The sequence below is a fragment of the Lutjanus erythropterus genome, chromosome 8, assembly GCF_056507025.1.
Source record: "Lutjanus erythropterus isolate fLutEry1 chromosome 8, fLutEry1.hap2, whole genome shotgun sequence".
Taxonomy (NCBI): domain Eukaryota; kingdom Metazoa; phylum Chordata; class Actinopteri; order Lutjaniformes; family Lutjanidae; genus Lutjanus; species Lutjanus erythropterus.
In genome coordinates, this window is record NC_139324.1 from 33,169,138 (window position 1) to 33,183,908 (window position 14,771).

At 39.5% G+C, this 14,771-nt stretch overlaps 1 protein-coding gene across 1 annotated transcript in view; it reads left to right on the forward strand.

Moving 5' to 3' along the window:
• The window catches only part of erbb4b (erb-b2 receptor tyrosine kinase 4b), a 459,675-nt gene that overhangs the window by 423,644 nt on the left and 21,260 nt on the right, over window positions 1-14,771 (forward strand). The window contains exons 21-22 of the mRNA XM_084725337.1: window positions 9,870-10,025; window positions 12,720-12,795. Of these exons, the coding sequence (XP_084581463.1) occupies window positions 9,870-10,025; window positions 12,720-12,795 (232 nt within the window). The remainder of the gene's footprint in view (window positions 1-9,869; window positions 10,026-12,719; window positions 12,796-14,771) is intronic.

The following is a 14,771-nucleotide window of genomic DNA, read 5'->3' on the forward strand; positions in this document are numbered from 1 at the left end:
ATATTCGTTTATCCCTTTCTTTAATGAGTACAAGTCTTTTACCATCTGATTATTAATTAAATGTGACGAGAGTGTTTGTGCTTGTGTCTGTGTGTGTGTGTGTGTGTGTGTGTGTCTGTGTGTCTGTGTGTGTGTGGGGACTAACCCACCTCTATGCTGTAGGTACGGCAGCAGAATCTGCATTACGCATTCATCAGAGAGAATAAATGTATATGGACAAGGTTTCCCCTCACGCACTGCTAACACAGTCTGAGCTCAGACAAATTGTTCATATTCAAGCTGCCCCCTAATGTCATTTTGTAAATTCATTCTGACATGGGAGCTCAAAATGAAATGAAAGCCTACTGCTTTCATCATTATTGTGTTATCACCCCTCCCTCCCCTCCTCGCCCCCTTCTTCTCAGTTTCTCCTCCACATTGGTCTGATTCGTTTCACCTCATTCCTTAAACAGTGATTCACCTTCTCCGATGCCCACTGGGATCTTTTTATATCCAAACCATACATTAAACATGTACTACGTCAAGCAGATGCTGCACTGGTGTCACCAACCTCCAATAAAACCGCACCGTTATCCCTTAATATGATAACGCAAAATAGACAGACACCAAACATCCTGTGCCCTCCAGAAATACTGGCATACCAGTTAAAGTGAGCCAAAGAGGCTGTACAATAAAAGAGAAAAACAGCACAGATGAGTCATGCTCTCTTGCTGCTGAGCATTCAGTGTTCAGAATAAAATTACACTCATTCACAGTAATTACATGTTTTTAATGGGTCTGGTGTTCTGCACTGTGCTTTTCACTTAAAGGATGAAACTGACATCCTTTAAGTGAAAAGCTAATCAAAGTAAATTTCACTGAGATTTGGTGTAGCATTAGGTGATATAATGTATTATCATAGTATGGCTTATTGCTTAGAAACAAGGCTCTATCATCTACATCAGGCGTAAACCTGGATTGAATCATGCGGCTGCTTGGATCTTGGAGCTTGAAGCTTGCTGCAGGTTACGTTTTTGTGCACAGTCAGCTGTATGCTGCAGGACCTCTGATTTTCAACAGCTGTGGTATTATGTTTTTTTGGTTCATACCGTTCCTGTGAATGTGATATCTCAAGAACGCCCTGTGCACAAATGACCAGTCGGACTCAAGGATGGCATGACTGAAATTTGGTGGTCAAAGGTCAAGGTCACTGTAACCTCATGTCCATCCCACTCGTGAGAATGTAGCATCTTAGGAACGTCTTCGAACTTGGTACAAATGTCCGCTTTGACTCAAGGACAAAGTGGTTAGATTTTGATGGTCAAAATTCAAAGGGTCACCGTGACCTCACAAAACACGGTTTTGGCCATGACTCAAGAATTCATTTACTAAAATGCAATAATAAAGTTTTATTATTTTAAGTTAAATATTTGCAGGAGACACAAGTTTCACTTTGGTCGAGTGTGGCACCACTGTAACAGCTTACACCTACCAAAATGCTGAGTCAGTTAAATGTGAGTATACGCGAGTGACATGAGACGATTGATACCACTCTCATGTTTGTATCATATTTACAGAGCTAATGCCAGGAGTTCATTAGCTTAGCTTAGCATAAAGACCAGAAGTAGGTGAATACAGCTAACCTGGAGTTCAAAATTATCATCAGAGCTCACTAATTAACATGCTGTATTACATTATACATTGGCGGTGTCACCTCCTCCACTCTTCTACTGAATACCAGACCCCCCAGGGCTGTATGCGCCGCTCTCAGCCCCCCTGTGCACGGCCTAGGACAGGAGGACTCTGCAGCAGGTGATTGAAATCGCCTGGAAAATCATTGGTACCCATCAGTGATATTGGTGAGGTGATGCATCTGCACAGAGCCCAATGGATAATAAAAAATAATACCCACAGCTGCCACAGCCTGTTCATCCTGCCACCTTCTGGCAAGAGATACAGAAGTGCTGCTGCTGTACCACCAGAGTGAAGAGGAGCTTCTTCCCTCAGGCTGTGTGACTTTAATTCATCCTCAGCACTCCGCTATGTAAAATAGTTTGCTTCATTTTTATTTATTCAGCCTGGTTTCTGTATATAATTTCAATATTGCTTTTTTATGAGTAGCAAAAAAAAAAAACCCTGTGTTGTATAATGTTAAATACATCTACTTTGTGTCTTCAGTAACATGAATAAGCAGGATTAGTGGATAAATGCTGAATCTTAGAAGGTATGTGCAATCAAGCAGCCAGGAAGACAATACATGCTGTCACTTTCGTCAGAATCCATTTAAATATGAGAGAACCTACGATGCCAAAGTAACCAAGCAGTTGCCAAACTTATGGCAAAAATAACAAAAAGTGGTGCATCCCATTAACACATCCTCAAACCATTTTCTTTTTCAAATATTCTAAAAAAAACTTCTATTTTTTCCTTTTATTTTTTTTTAGCTACTAAATGAGCAGTTTTGATTCCAAATAATGAAAATAAATATGAATCACCTAACACACGCACACTAAAAAAGGAGAACACACAAGAGGTTTAAGGAGCCTCTGTAGGATGTTCAATCTCATTAGAAGTGTTTCCTCATGAATAACATTCAATAAGGATGAATCACTTGATTATAGATTTCTGTGTGTGTGTGTGTGTGTGCACTGCCCGTGTGTGTTGACAGCTTCCTCGGTGTGCTAGTGTGTGTGTGTGTGTGTGTGTGTGTGTGTGTGTGTGTGTGTGTGTGTGTGTCTATCTTGCCAGAATAAACAACAGTGGGAAGTGCCAGGCGGTGAAAAATGGGCGCCGCCTCTCTTCGCTCTTCTCCTATTGATTTAATCTTCACAGCCCTTTGCCACTCCTTCCCCCCCCCCCCCAAAATCTGTCTTCACAAAACACTTCTGAAGACAATCCCGTCCACTCAGGTTTTGTTCGCATGACTCTGTGGAATAAGCATAAATTACCGTGATGGGAGGTCAAAATATTTTCAGGCAGAGCAGTAATTCTTCTGGTTGGTGAGGGGGCAGTTAAGCATCCTGCATACAGGCCTGTAGCGCTTCTCATGCCGTCTTCACCTTCCCTTCTTCTTCTATAAATGTGATTTTCTGCAGCACTATTTACACTAAAGAATGACTGCTTGAATTCTTTACTTTAACCCTTAAACAGTTTCTGCATCCTGGAGGATATACAGTCATATGACAGGCTGGGAAGAGGGGTATTAAATGGGTAAACTATATCTATATATCTATCTATATATGGTTTCTGTATTCTGGAGGAAGTATTGCCCAGATAAGGGTATGAAGCAGGGACAGTCGCTCACAGATATACTTTCTGAGCCCTGTTCGCTACAGATAATCAATAATATGAAGGTTTGAAATGTTGATTACTCTTTAGTTCACTCTTAAATTTGTAGTATTGATTAATTCATCAGTCTACACACGTTTTTAACAGGAATTTGTGTCAGCAGTTTCTATAGTTTAAGAAATGGCGTACAGTCTGCAGTTTTGCCACCTGATAGGATAATGATAGTGTACAAGAACCACAAGGAAGAGGGTAGTACAAGAACAGGACATATTTCAATTATAAATGTTAATAAGTCATTGTTATTCACAGATTACATTTGTTTCCAGCGTCCTAAATATATGTGAACAACTGTTGTTCTTTTTTCCACTTTTTTAAAACTATATATGCAAAACACTGAAGTTTAAAAAATGTTTTAAAAGTTGGCACATGAACTATAATAATAATAATCGTAAACTTTATTTCTGTAGCACCTTTTGTACAAGAAATGCAGACCAAAGTCCTTTACAACAAAGAAATTACACGCACCAAGTGCTTCACATAAAAAAGACATAGTGATATAACTGTTATAATTAATGCTAATGAACTATGACAAAAGGGGAAAATGTTAATTTTATATTCCACAGTAAATGGGTAATGTACCTCAGGAGATACAGGGTGTAAATTGGACACTAAAGGTCATTAGAAAAAGAAAAAGAAAAACATGAAATTGTGCCATTTTAGCCCAGATACATTAGAGAATGGCAGTTAATTAATTTTCCAAAATATTTCTTACATTTTCTATATGTGCTTGTCCATTTAAGGGTTCACAAACAGTACAGTAAGTCAAGCAGGAGTCAGTAGGCTAACATCTGCACCCACTGTCCCGCATGGACAACAGTTTATCATAATGATGAATAGCAGAGACGTCAGAGTTGTTGAAGTTTACATGCAAGGCCTGTTTTCACAGCTAGATTAAAGACTTTGAAACTGATCGAGATACTGGAATGAAACAGCATTTTACTCATGCAGTTCAGGTAAATGAAAATACAAATATGGCGTGAAGGTTGATCTCTTCCAGCGTGCAAAAACACTAAAAGAAAAGATAGTCTGCCACATAGGTTTGTATGGTAATGATTGTATTTCCCTGAAATTCTGTGTGATTCAGAGCCTTCACATTTCTGCTCCCAGCATTGAGATTTTTTCCTTGGCTTGCTTTTCCATGTAAAATCTTCTTGTGCATAGTTTTAGGGCACAGGCCTGATCCCTGACTGATTGGAAAGCAGCCCTTTTCTAGAGGTGTGATCATAACAGAGTCTGCCTGAGGCCTGTGGATTTTTCTCTGGTGGCAGGATCACCTGAAACACAGCTACCACAACTGGCATCTCCCTGGCTGTCACATCCAGCTTTGCTGCAATTACAAACCTCTGGCAGTGAGTTGCTCTCATCGTGTCCACATGGGAGGGCAGTAAATGGGAGCAACCGAGTAGAAAAAGAAAAAGAAGTTTGTTCCTCACGCACGTCTGCAGCCACTTCCCACCCTGCACACTTCCATCACCTCCCCCTCTCAATCTCATTGTGCTGGCAAATTAAAATTCACGGGTTGCCAAGCCATCCATTCTCCCTCCACTGCTTAATTGTCTCGAAAATTGAGGAGATTACCGGGCACGATTTATGTACAAATAAGAATCTGTCAGAAACCTGGCAGAGTATACCATGACATACACACACACACACACACACACACACACACACATAGGCTTGATGATTTGTGAGCAGTGGGCGATGGCCACCGTGGGATACCTCAAATCCCAACCTTTCGCCTTTTCAGTTCTACCCTCTCTGTATATCAAGCTGAGTGATGCCTGCTGGACAAAACACTGGAGGGAGGAAAAAACCCACAGAGAGAAGAATGAAAGTCACACATCATCGCTCAGTGTGTTTAGATGCTGATCAGCATCCTCTTTGTCTACATTAGTGTCACTTTTCCTCACATGTCACTTGAGTTTAAACATCAGGGTATCAAGGTAATTTATTTATCATTAATACAACACAGGGCTGCAGAATGAAATGAGAAGTATAGTCCCTACATGTTACACACATTATATATACATACGGATAATTAAATTCAGAGTATGATCAAATTAAATAGAATAAAATACAAAATAAAACTAAAAGAGGTCACTCAGTAGAGTGTGGATCCCCGCCAGGCCACTGATGGTGAAGCACCTGCCACAATGCCACCAGAACTGCCAGATTTGCAAAGTCCTGCCGACAGCGTCCTTCAGTCCAAATGGATGTTCGCACCAAGTTTGATTAAATTCCATCCAGTTGTTGCTGCGATATCGGATTCACAAGAACAGGACAGACACAGTTACCTGACTTTTAACCTGCAAGTTCCAGTCAGTTTATCGTCAAGCCCAAGTGGACAGTTGAGCCAATCTCGTGTTTGGTATAAGAAGAGTGGGACGGACATGAGGTCACAGTGACCTGCCTTTGACGACAAAAATCTAATCAGTTCATCGATGAGTCCAAATGGATGTTTGTGTCAATATATGGTTATTAATGTACATATACACAACCAGAAAATTATTCTGGTGTGCATTCTTTGAATTTGCATGTAAACAGCAACAAGAACAACAGGATAGTGATGATAATATTGTCGACCTCATCTGGGAAACACTGTCTATTAATTTTGACTTTGTTTGAACACCAAATATCATTGACGTAAACACAGAGCCGTCCGCTCGTCTTGCTTGAGTTTTGCATGTTGCGTCTTGTCAGTTCAGAACATGTTCCTCCCGTCGTGTGCAGTGGCTTGATCTGGGGTGTTACAGTGGAGCAGGTCTCTGCACAGCAGTCTCTGATTTCCTTTTTGTTCAAACCAGTCTGAGTCTCCTTTCCTCCATTTCATTTCCTGACCGGACAGTAGCCAGGAGTGACCTGAGCAGTGCGTATGGTTGGGTGGTCAAAAGGCCTGCTCTTTAATCCAAACCCCACACTTCCTTTTTCCAGTGTCTATGTGTATTTCTGTCATAGGTGATGCATGTTTCAGCAAAAAAGGTCACACTGGAGCCAACCTAGTTACTGTAAGTGTCAGACACTCAGCTGTTTATTTTAGGACTATTAGGTTTTGGCTAATAGGCTAAAGGCTTTACGTGCCAGCAGGTACAGTCTTGAACTTATTTACATACAAATATTTGTTACATTTAGATTGTGCGTGGCAAATGAAGGGATCAGACCTCTCTGGATTAAACTTGTAAGTGGCAAAAATATGCATAAGTTGTACTATACATTTATTACCAAATGTTTGGCCGTTCAACATGTACTCGTTGTTGTATTGGTTTGAAAAATGGTCTATATATTTTTTTTTATTAGTCACTTAAATAAAGCTGCCAGGAGTTTATAAATCTAGTAACATATTGCCAATTTGGCAGCAATGGTTAGCAGCTGAGCTAACATTTGGCTCACAAGAGCTTATTGAGCTTCGGGCCAGCAATAGTATTACTACAAGCAAACATGTAGTTAAAATGCAGTTTTTTAAAAAAGTCAATTACTGGCTACTTGAACATCAAACTGAATGCTGTCAGCGAGATAGTGTTGTGCACTTTTCCAGATTTCCTGTTTCAATGAGTTATAGGAGGCACTTTAAGTTTAGAGCTCCGCTGTGCATCTCTCTGAAACGATTAACATTGATTTAACTTTGGAAGCGCTAAACTAACAAACAGACACAGAAAACAAAATCTGAGCAAACAAGCACAAAGAAAACTTTTCCTTGAATGAAAGTCTGCCGCTCATCATCTAATCTATCTGTCATGACATGAACTGATGAGACTGCCAAATTTAGCTTACTGTCAGTAAAATCACAACACGTCTCCAACACCACCATCTTGTTTGTGGCCTGTGGCATATTGTAACAGGATCTTTGTTCATCCATCCATCCAATCAGACAGGCGTTGTAAACATGATGTCAGACTGAATAATGAAGTGAAAATGAAATAGCAATTCAGCCTGCTGCAACTTATCGGTCATCTGGAGCGTGCTCTGACCTAATATCCTGCCATTTGGGAGCCCAAATCCAGGCCACAAGATTCACCACAAGATCCACCACATAATCTGAATAAATGAGTGCAGATATCACTCTTGAGTACAATCAGGTATCTCAATGAGATCCACACTCTTAGAAATAAAGATGCTACCTAGAACCATACAATGTTCTTTGGCTTGTCTCCATAGGAGAACCCTTTTTAGTTCCTGAAACCTTTTCCGAGGGTTCTACATAGACCCTTATATAAAGGGTTACACCTAGAACCATCTGTGAAACATGCCATCCAGAATCTCTAATTAGGCCTTTTCAACCAACATGGAACCATGTTCTGGTTCTGGTTCAAGCAATTAATTTTGAATCATTCGATGAATTTCCACCAAAAATAAATTGGTCCAGAACACAAAAAGTTGTGTTCAAAAAAAAAATTTAAAAAAAAATAGCAGGTTTTTTGTTCCACTAAATTCAGATCACTAAATCCAATTACTCTTTGAGAAAAGTAACTAGTTACTTTAACTAACTAAACTAAATTTTGATACATGACTTATTTCTTACATATGAATTGATGTAAGTATAAAAAAGTAGGATGTGTGTTCTGTAACAGTGTGTACTGTAGGCGTGTGGGATAATCACTCATTTCATTTAGGTCATGTAATGTCTAAAGTCTGCACTTTCTTTGTCTTTGTCTTTTTTTGTATTCCCGCCTCCACTCTCTTACATCACAGACACACACATGCAGGTGCATCTGCGTGTGAGCTGCATGTGTGCAGGTGTGTGTGAACCGCGTGTTCCCTCCTGGGAGCGAGCCAAATGAGGCAGTGTGATTATAGCCTTACCAATGTAATCTCACCTCTTAGACTGCCGCCACTCAACCCCGCCTACCCCCACCTCTCCTCCCTCTCTCTCTCTCTCTCTCTCCACCCCCACCTCCATCCACGCCTCCATTTATTCCAGCCCATTCCAGCTAAATCCAATTTGTTTTGGTTTCAAATAAGGCCTTGTTTTTCTGTGCTCTCGCCACTTCAAACAAAGTAGCTTCTGTTATTGCTCGTCCAATTTGAAATAGTCCCCCCTCCTCCCCCTCCACCTTCCTTTCCCTTCCCCTTCAGATACGATCTTTCTTTCTCTTCAGGTCCACTCTTGCAGTGATGCACAATAGGCAGTGTAGACTGTAGATGTGTAGCACAAGATTCACCTCTGCAAAGCTTTTACACAACTACACGGAGCTGTTCTCTTGTAGCTTGAGGACATTATTGGCATTTTGTGTCAGACTGAACTTTTCTGTCTGCTTTTGTGGTGATGCAAATTCTGATACCCACTTTATTCATCTGTGAGTATGTGTGAGAGTGTGGTTCTGTGTGTTTATGAGGGAGGCTCGTATTGGTTTTTGAAGGCTGACAGAAAGTTTTAGTTTGACGCTGTAGGTAGAAATTACTTATTATTACTAAAAATGCTGTTTTTATTTTGAACATTTGCATTTCAAAGAAAATATTAGTAACAGAGAAAGAAATATATGTCTAATTCAAGTGTGCTTGTTTGTGTGTGCGTGCATTCAACTTTTCGCTTGCTTTCAACAACCTCAATCCAAAAATTTGGGGAAGTTTTGCAAAAACCTTTAGACCCATATCCAATTAAATACAGCATAAAGACAAGATATTTAATGTTCAAACTGATAAACTTTATTGTTTTTTTGTAAATAAACACTCATTCCGAATTTGATGCCTGCAACACATTTCAAAAAAGTTGAGACAGGAGCGATGCATCACCTTTTCTTTTAACAACACTCAATACAAGTTTGGAAATTGGAAATATCCATGAAATATTGTTATCTTTGTACTATATACAATTGAATATAGGTCAAAAAGTTGAATCATTGCATTCTGTTTGTATTTACATTTCACACAATTGCATTTTACGTAATGCCCCCTTTTCTGGAATTTGGGGTTGTATGTTTAAAGTGGTTTTGAGGGGTTATCTGTACTTTTTACCAAAATAAGAAATGCGTTTTTCTAATTTTATCTCATGGAAACTCAATCTGAACATCTAAGAATATCAGAGAAAAATGTATTTGCCTTTGTACAAGGCAGATAATCATTATTAATTAAAGCATGGGCAGGGAGAAAGAACAGAGAGGTGGTTTCTTAATTGTTCAATAAATGTATTGAATGAAATGTTTCACTCCAACATCTCTCACTCCTGTGGGTCCTGTTTTTAATTGAAACCCTGCCTCTGGCTTGATGCTTATGGATGCTGCTGTTATTGCATCGCCAAGCATTTGGCAATAAAGAGGGCTTTTCCACAGTCTAGCTGTTGATTGATGTGAATTATAGCCATAAAAATAACAATGTGGTGGTAATGATGATGACACGAATAATTATAGAAATTCTAATGGGGTCTTGATGGCGGTTGTGATGATAGTGATGATGATGATGAAGAAGACAGATGGGGATGTTGAACAGGAGTCAGGCTTGCATGTGTGTGTTAATGCCAGTTCCAGTGCACGCTCATGCCTGCAGAGAGGTGTATTGTGTATAAATGAACTCAATAATAAATAATTGCTGCCTGCGTGTGTGTGTTGCAGGGGATGATGTATCTGGAGGAGCGCAGGCTGGTTCACAGAGATCTGGCAGCCCGAAATGTCCTGGTCAAATCTCCCAACCACATCAAGATCACCGACTTCGGCCTGGCCCGCCTGCTGGATGTTAATGAGAAGGAATATAATGCAGATGGAGGAAAGGTAAATCCTGTCATCACTTTCTGACGCATGTAATTTACACTATCACACTGAAAACACACAAAAAAAATGAGGCAATCGGTCGCCACAGTTTTTTCAATTGATAAACTGAAAAGCTGCAGGTTATCTGAGCTTAAATACAAGTGATGTTGCATGTACTCTTTGGTTACAGTTAAATTAAAATAATCGATTGGGGCAACTCAGATATTCTCAGTAAATGCAGCTCATAATTGACATTTACCCCTTTCACTGCAAAAAGTCAACATATTTTTAATTCATTTCATTTTTCAGCACCAAATAATGACAAGGTTCAGGTTATCATCTCACTGAAATACAATTTGTGGGGAAAATTCAAAGATTCAGGTTTATCCAAAGAAGAAAAGCAAATTATCTCAAAAGTATATAGGTAGGCAAAAATTTTGTTTTTACAGAACTTAAGAATTTGAGTTTGATTAAAAACTTGGAAATCTAATGCAGAGAGTTGCCTTGAAATTATGAGTTTTCTCAACTTTATTTTTTTTTTTACAGTACAGAATGGAGTCATTTTACATATAAAAGCCCAATATTTCATGTTCAGTAAAGTTCTTATTGATTAAAAAATATTAGTTCAGTAAACACAAAAGACAGGAAATTCAACTGCAACTAAACATTTTAAAGTTAGTTGAACTTCTAAACAAATTTTAAGTTTTCACAACTTATTACAACTAATTAATGTGAACATTTGGTTTTACAGTGCAGACGAATAATACCATAAATAAACAAACAGCTTTTACAGCTTCTCAGAACAAAAAAAAAAAAAAACTGGTCCAGCAAATACATCCCTCTCATAAACCCACAACTGTCATATTAGTGCAGACTAAAGACTTTGAATTTGTCTGGATTAAGCAAAATAGATATAATCCACGGTGAGCTCTCGAGGTGCTAGTTGTTGGATTTTATTACCTTCAGACAGATCCAGATTAATTTGTTTCCTCCTGTTTCCAGTCTTTGCTATAAGCTATGCTAACCAGCTGCTGGCTGTAGCCGTATATTGAATCAACAGAGAGGAGTGATATTGATCTTCTCTGACTCTTGGCAAGAAAGTAAAAGCAAAATGTCACACTATTCATTTAAAGATTAAAATTTAATATACATTTGTAATAAATAAATGTTTTAATATGAATTCCATGTCATTATCAGTTTGTACTGTATTAATATGTACAATATTACCATTTTAGCCTGCATTTAGTGACCTTGTTATCTGTTTTTATAATCTGCTGTTTGATGTATTGTTGTTTCCAAGGCTCATTGAGATACAATATTCTTGAATTACTATTTTGGACCACACCATTGACACGTTGTAAAAGAAAACAATGGGCATTAACATTAATTAGGGTTTTATATCCCGAGGGAGGAACTTAGCCTATCACAAAGGACAGTTTTAGTGGAGTCAGTGAGATACTATTCTGCTCTATTGGACCGTTTTATTTACTTTTGGGGAATGGAGATCTCCAAACCTTAAAACGTAGTAAACAAATACGTCCTTGGAGCTCTCTGTACACGGGCTTCTGGCCTCTTCAAATCTTTCTCCATCCTTTTATATTTTGTTTTCAAGCCCTCTTGTCTCAGAAAAGCCTATTTCATCCCCTCTCACCCCCCCCTGTCCAGTGTGTCCATCATGGTTTGTGTCAACGCTGAGTGTTCTGGTATTATCCCCTCCACTGAGAGAAAGACAGACACAGGCTAACCTTCGACATGCCCCTCCCCTCAGCCTCCAACACCGTAATCAATAGAATTGGCCTTCAGATCTAATCACAGTGTTAAGCTGCATCCCAGACGGTCCTGCCATTTGCCCCACCTTATTCCAATACAGCTGGAGCTTGTGTGTGTGTGTGTGTGTGTGTGTGTGTGTGTGTGTGTGTGTGTGTTTGTCTTCTCTCATCAAACTTTGTTTTCCTTTATTTTGTCATACCTCTCCTCTCTCTCTTCAACCAATGATCCAAGTTTCACACTGAACCCAAAACTTGTGTTTCCTTATTAATTTCACTTAAGGGAGAAATTTACAGTAATAAATCCTGAAATGACCACAATACATCATCAGAAACTAAGGAAACACGCCAAGCTGAAATACTCACTACTCTGACTACAACCTCACAACCGCGGTGTCTCCCTTTGAAATTCCCAGAATGGCTGTTTTTGCTTGCTCATTTCACATTAACTAGAGTTAAATTTAATGTTGAATGTTCGCAGAATGAGTAAGTGTCTGTTCACGAGTCATAAGAAATGATTAACAGTCTTTTAGAGGGAGCAGATATATATAACGTGGAGTCTGGCAGGCAGAAGGCAGGCAGCGACTGAATTCAAACTCCGGTGTGTATTTTCAGAGCAGTGGGCTTTTATTTTGAGAATAACGGGCTTAACTTTACATTGACAGACAACTGACAGTTACTAACAGCCGATCAACTTACAGCACTGCACGTTATAGTCAAATTATAACATTGCACTCATTTATGCTCCTGCAGTGTTTCTGCAGCCTGCCTTAGCTTCACTGAGTCTGGGGAGGAGGACTTTTTATGGCTCCAACTCACTATTTGGACTACAGTACTCATTTTTAGGCGCACGATTGCTACATATTGCTGCTTTAAATAAATATAAGAATGTTTATAATGGTGTTGCATGTAGTAGATAATACTGACATGATATGCTTCTGCCTGGCAGATGCCCATCAAATGGATGGCCCTGGAGTGCATCCATTACAGGAAGTTTACTCATCAGAGTGACGTCTGGAGTTACGGTAAGCTTCAAAGTGTCTTTTTGGTGAACTCAGTGATTTCCTTTTAAAATGATGCTGAAGGGATAGTTCAGATTTTTTGATGTGAGGTTGTATGAGCTGCTTATCACAGACAGTGTATTACTACTTAAAGTATATGGCGTAGTTGGGCGAAGCAGCAGGAGAACCAGTGTAGGAAGCTAAACCGATCAGCAGAAAAACATACTTAATCCACCTAAAAAAAAAAAACACCTAAAGAAAAACAGTATTCAGTTAATTGTACACTATTTTTAGAATATTTCCACCTCTTTACCTTGTTGTCAGACAGCCTTTTCTGATGAGAATTTGTCATTATAAAAGCCAGATATTATATATCTCTCCAAATCCACCACACTCATTTGGCAAAAACAGTAGTTTTACCTCGCAGAACATGGAAATAACGCATCTTCCACTGTCTTAGTCAGTTAGTTTGTTTGTGTTGTTGTGTGGCTTCGGTAAACTAGCTGTGTTCTAGGATGTAAAATGAGTGTTTTTCCTAAAGGAGTCGCTTTGGAGAGAGCAATATTTGGCAGTTAAACCAGTGAAAATGTTCTAAATGTAGCATACACTTAAACTTATATGATTTTTTAGGTAGACCTTTTTGAAGTGGCTAAAATCCATTTTGCTGCTGACAACTTCCTGCACCACTACCCCTGCTGCCTCTCCAAAATGGGGGTGTGCCAACTGCCGACTATGTAGTACATCATACAGCCCCATCTCAAAAAAAATCTAAACTATCCCTTTAAACTACACTATTCTGAAGAAATGTGGTGCTCATCATTGGTCCTGCAAGTAGCACTAGGGGTGAACAGTATATGTCTGTCCGTATGTAGACTGTATAAGAAATCTTGTTTGATTTTGCTTTAAAAATTTGTCAAATTCTGTTAGTAGTAGTAGCTTTTCCACATTGGGTCTTTATCGAAAATGAAACCTTTTTGTGTCGACCATCTTACATGCTTTTATCTCTTTATGTGGAACTCACCTGCAGCTAGTTGAAAATGCTGCAGTCAGACTCCTCACTGGTTCCAAAAAGAGAGACCATATCACCCCTGCATTATCCTCCCTGTTCTGGTTAACCATGAAATATGAAATTGATTTTAAGATTCTTTTATGTGAGACTCCACATGCGCTGGCATCAGCTTAGTCGTCCTTAGACCTCTTTCTCGGTGGGTTTTACACTGATAGAGTCCAACGTTGGCCCAGCATTTTCCACTGCTGCTCCCAGACTCAGGAATAGTTAGATCTTCACTGTCAGTCCTTCATCTAATACCACTATTTAATCCTGTCATTTCTTTACGACTGCCTTTGAGTAAAGTGAGGAATATGGAGTCTTTTAGTCTATATTTTTTTTATTTTCTCAATTAAGCATTTTGGTCAACACTCTTAAAATGTTTTCTAAAAACAAATGGACTTGACTTGCCCTAAGTTTCTTTTAAAGGAAGTGGGATGCAGTAAGTGGCGTGCGTACGTGTGCTGTAGTCTTAAAAGGTGGGCTTTCAGCCTGCGGCAGTGACTCTGGTGTCCCGACTTCAATGTGGAGTTCATTCCACCACTGTGGGGTCAGAACAGAGGAGAGCCGTCACTGAGATTAGCGACCGCAGGGTCCACAAGGTGACAGGGTCATCAGTCCTGCAGGCAGAGGGGTGCAATGGATGCACTCGAGATCACTCTAACAAACACGAGGCAGAAGTGTAAGATGCAGACGGAAGTATGGAGAAGACTCAAAGATCGTTGATGCAAGTTAATCTGTGCCGTGCATTGTGGGTACAGTAAGCTCCAGATGGCTGGCGAGACAGGCAGGCAATTTATAGAACACCTGTGGGGGGGGTTAGTCACTGTAGCAGTGCAGACAAACACTGCATAGCTGTTTATTTCCACACTTATTGTTAGTCAGTATTACCTACAATAGATGCCAGTAAACACGGCTTTGGAAAAGCAGAGAAGTGCACAGGAAGGAAGCT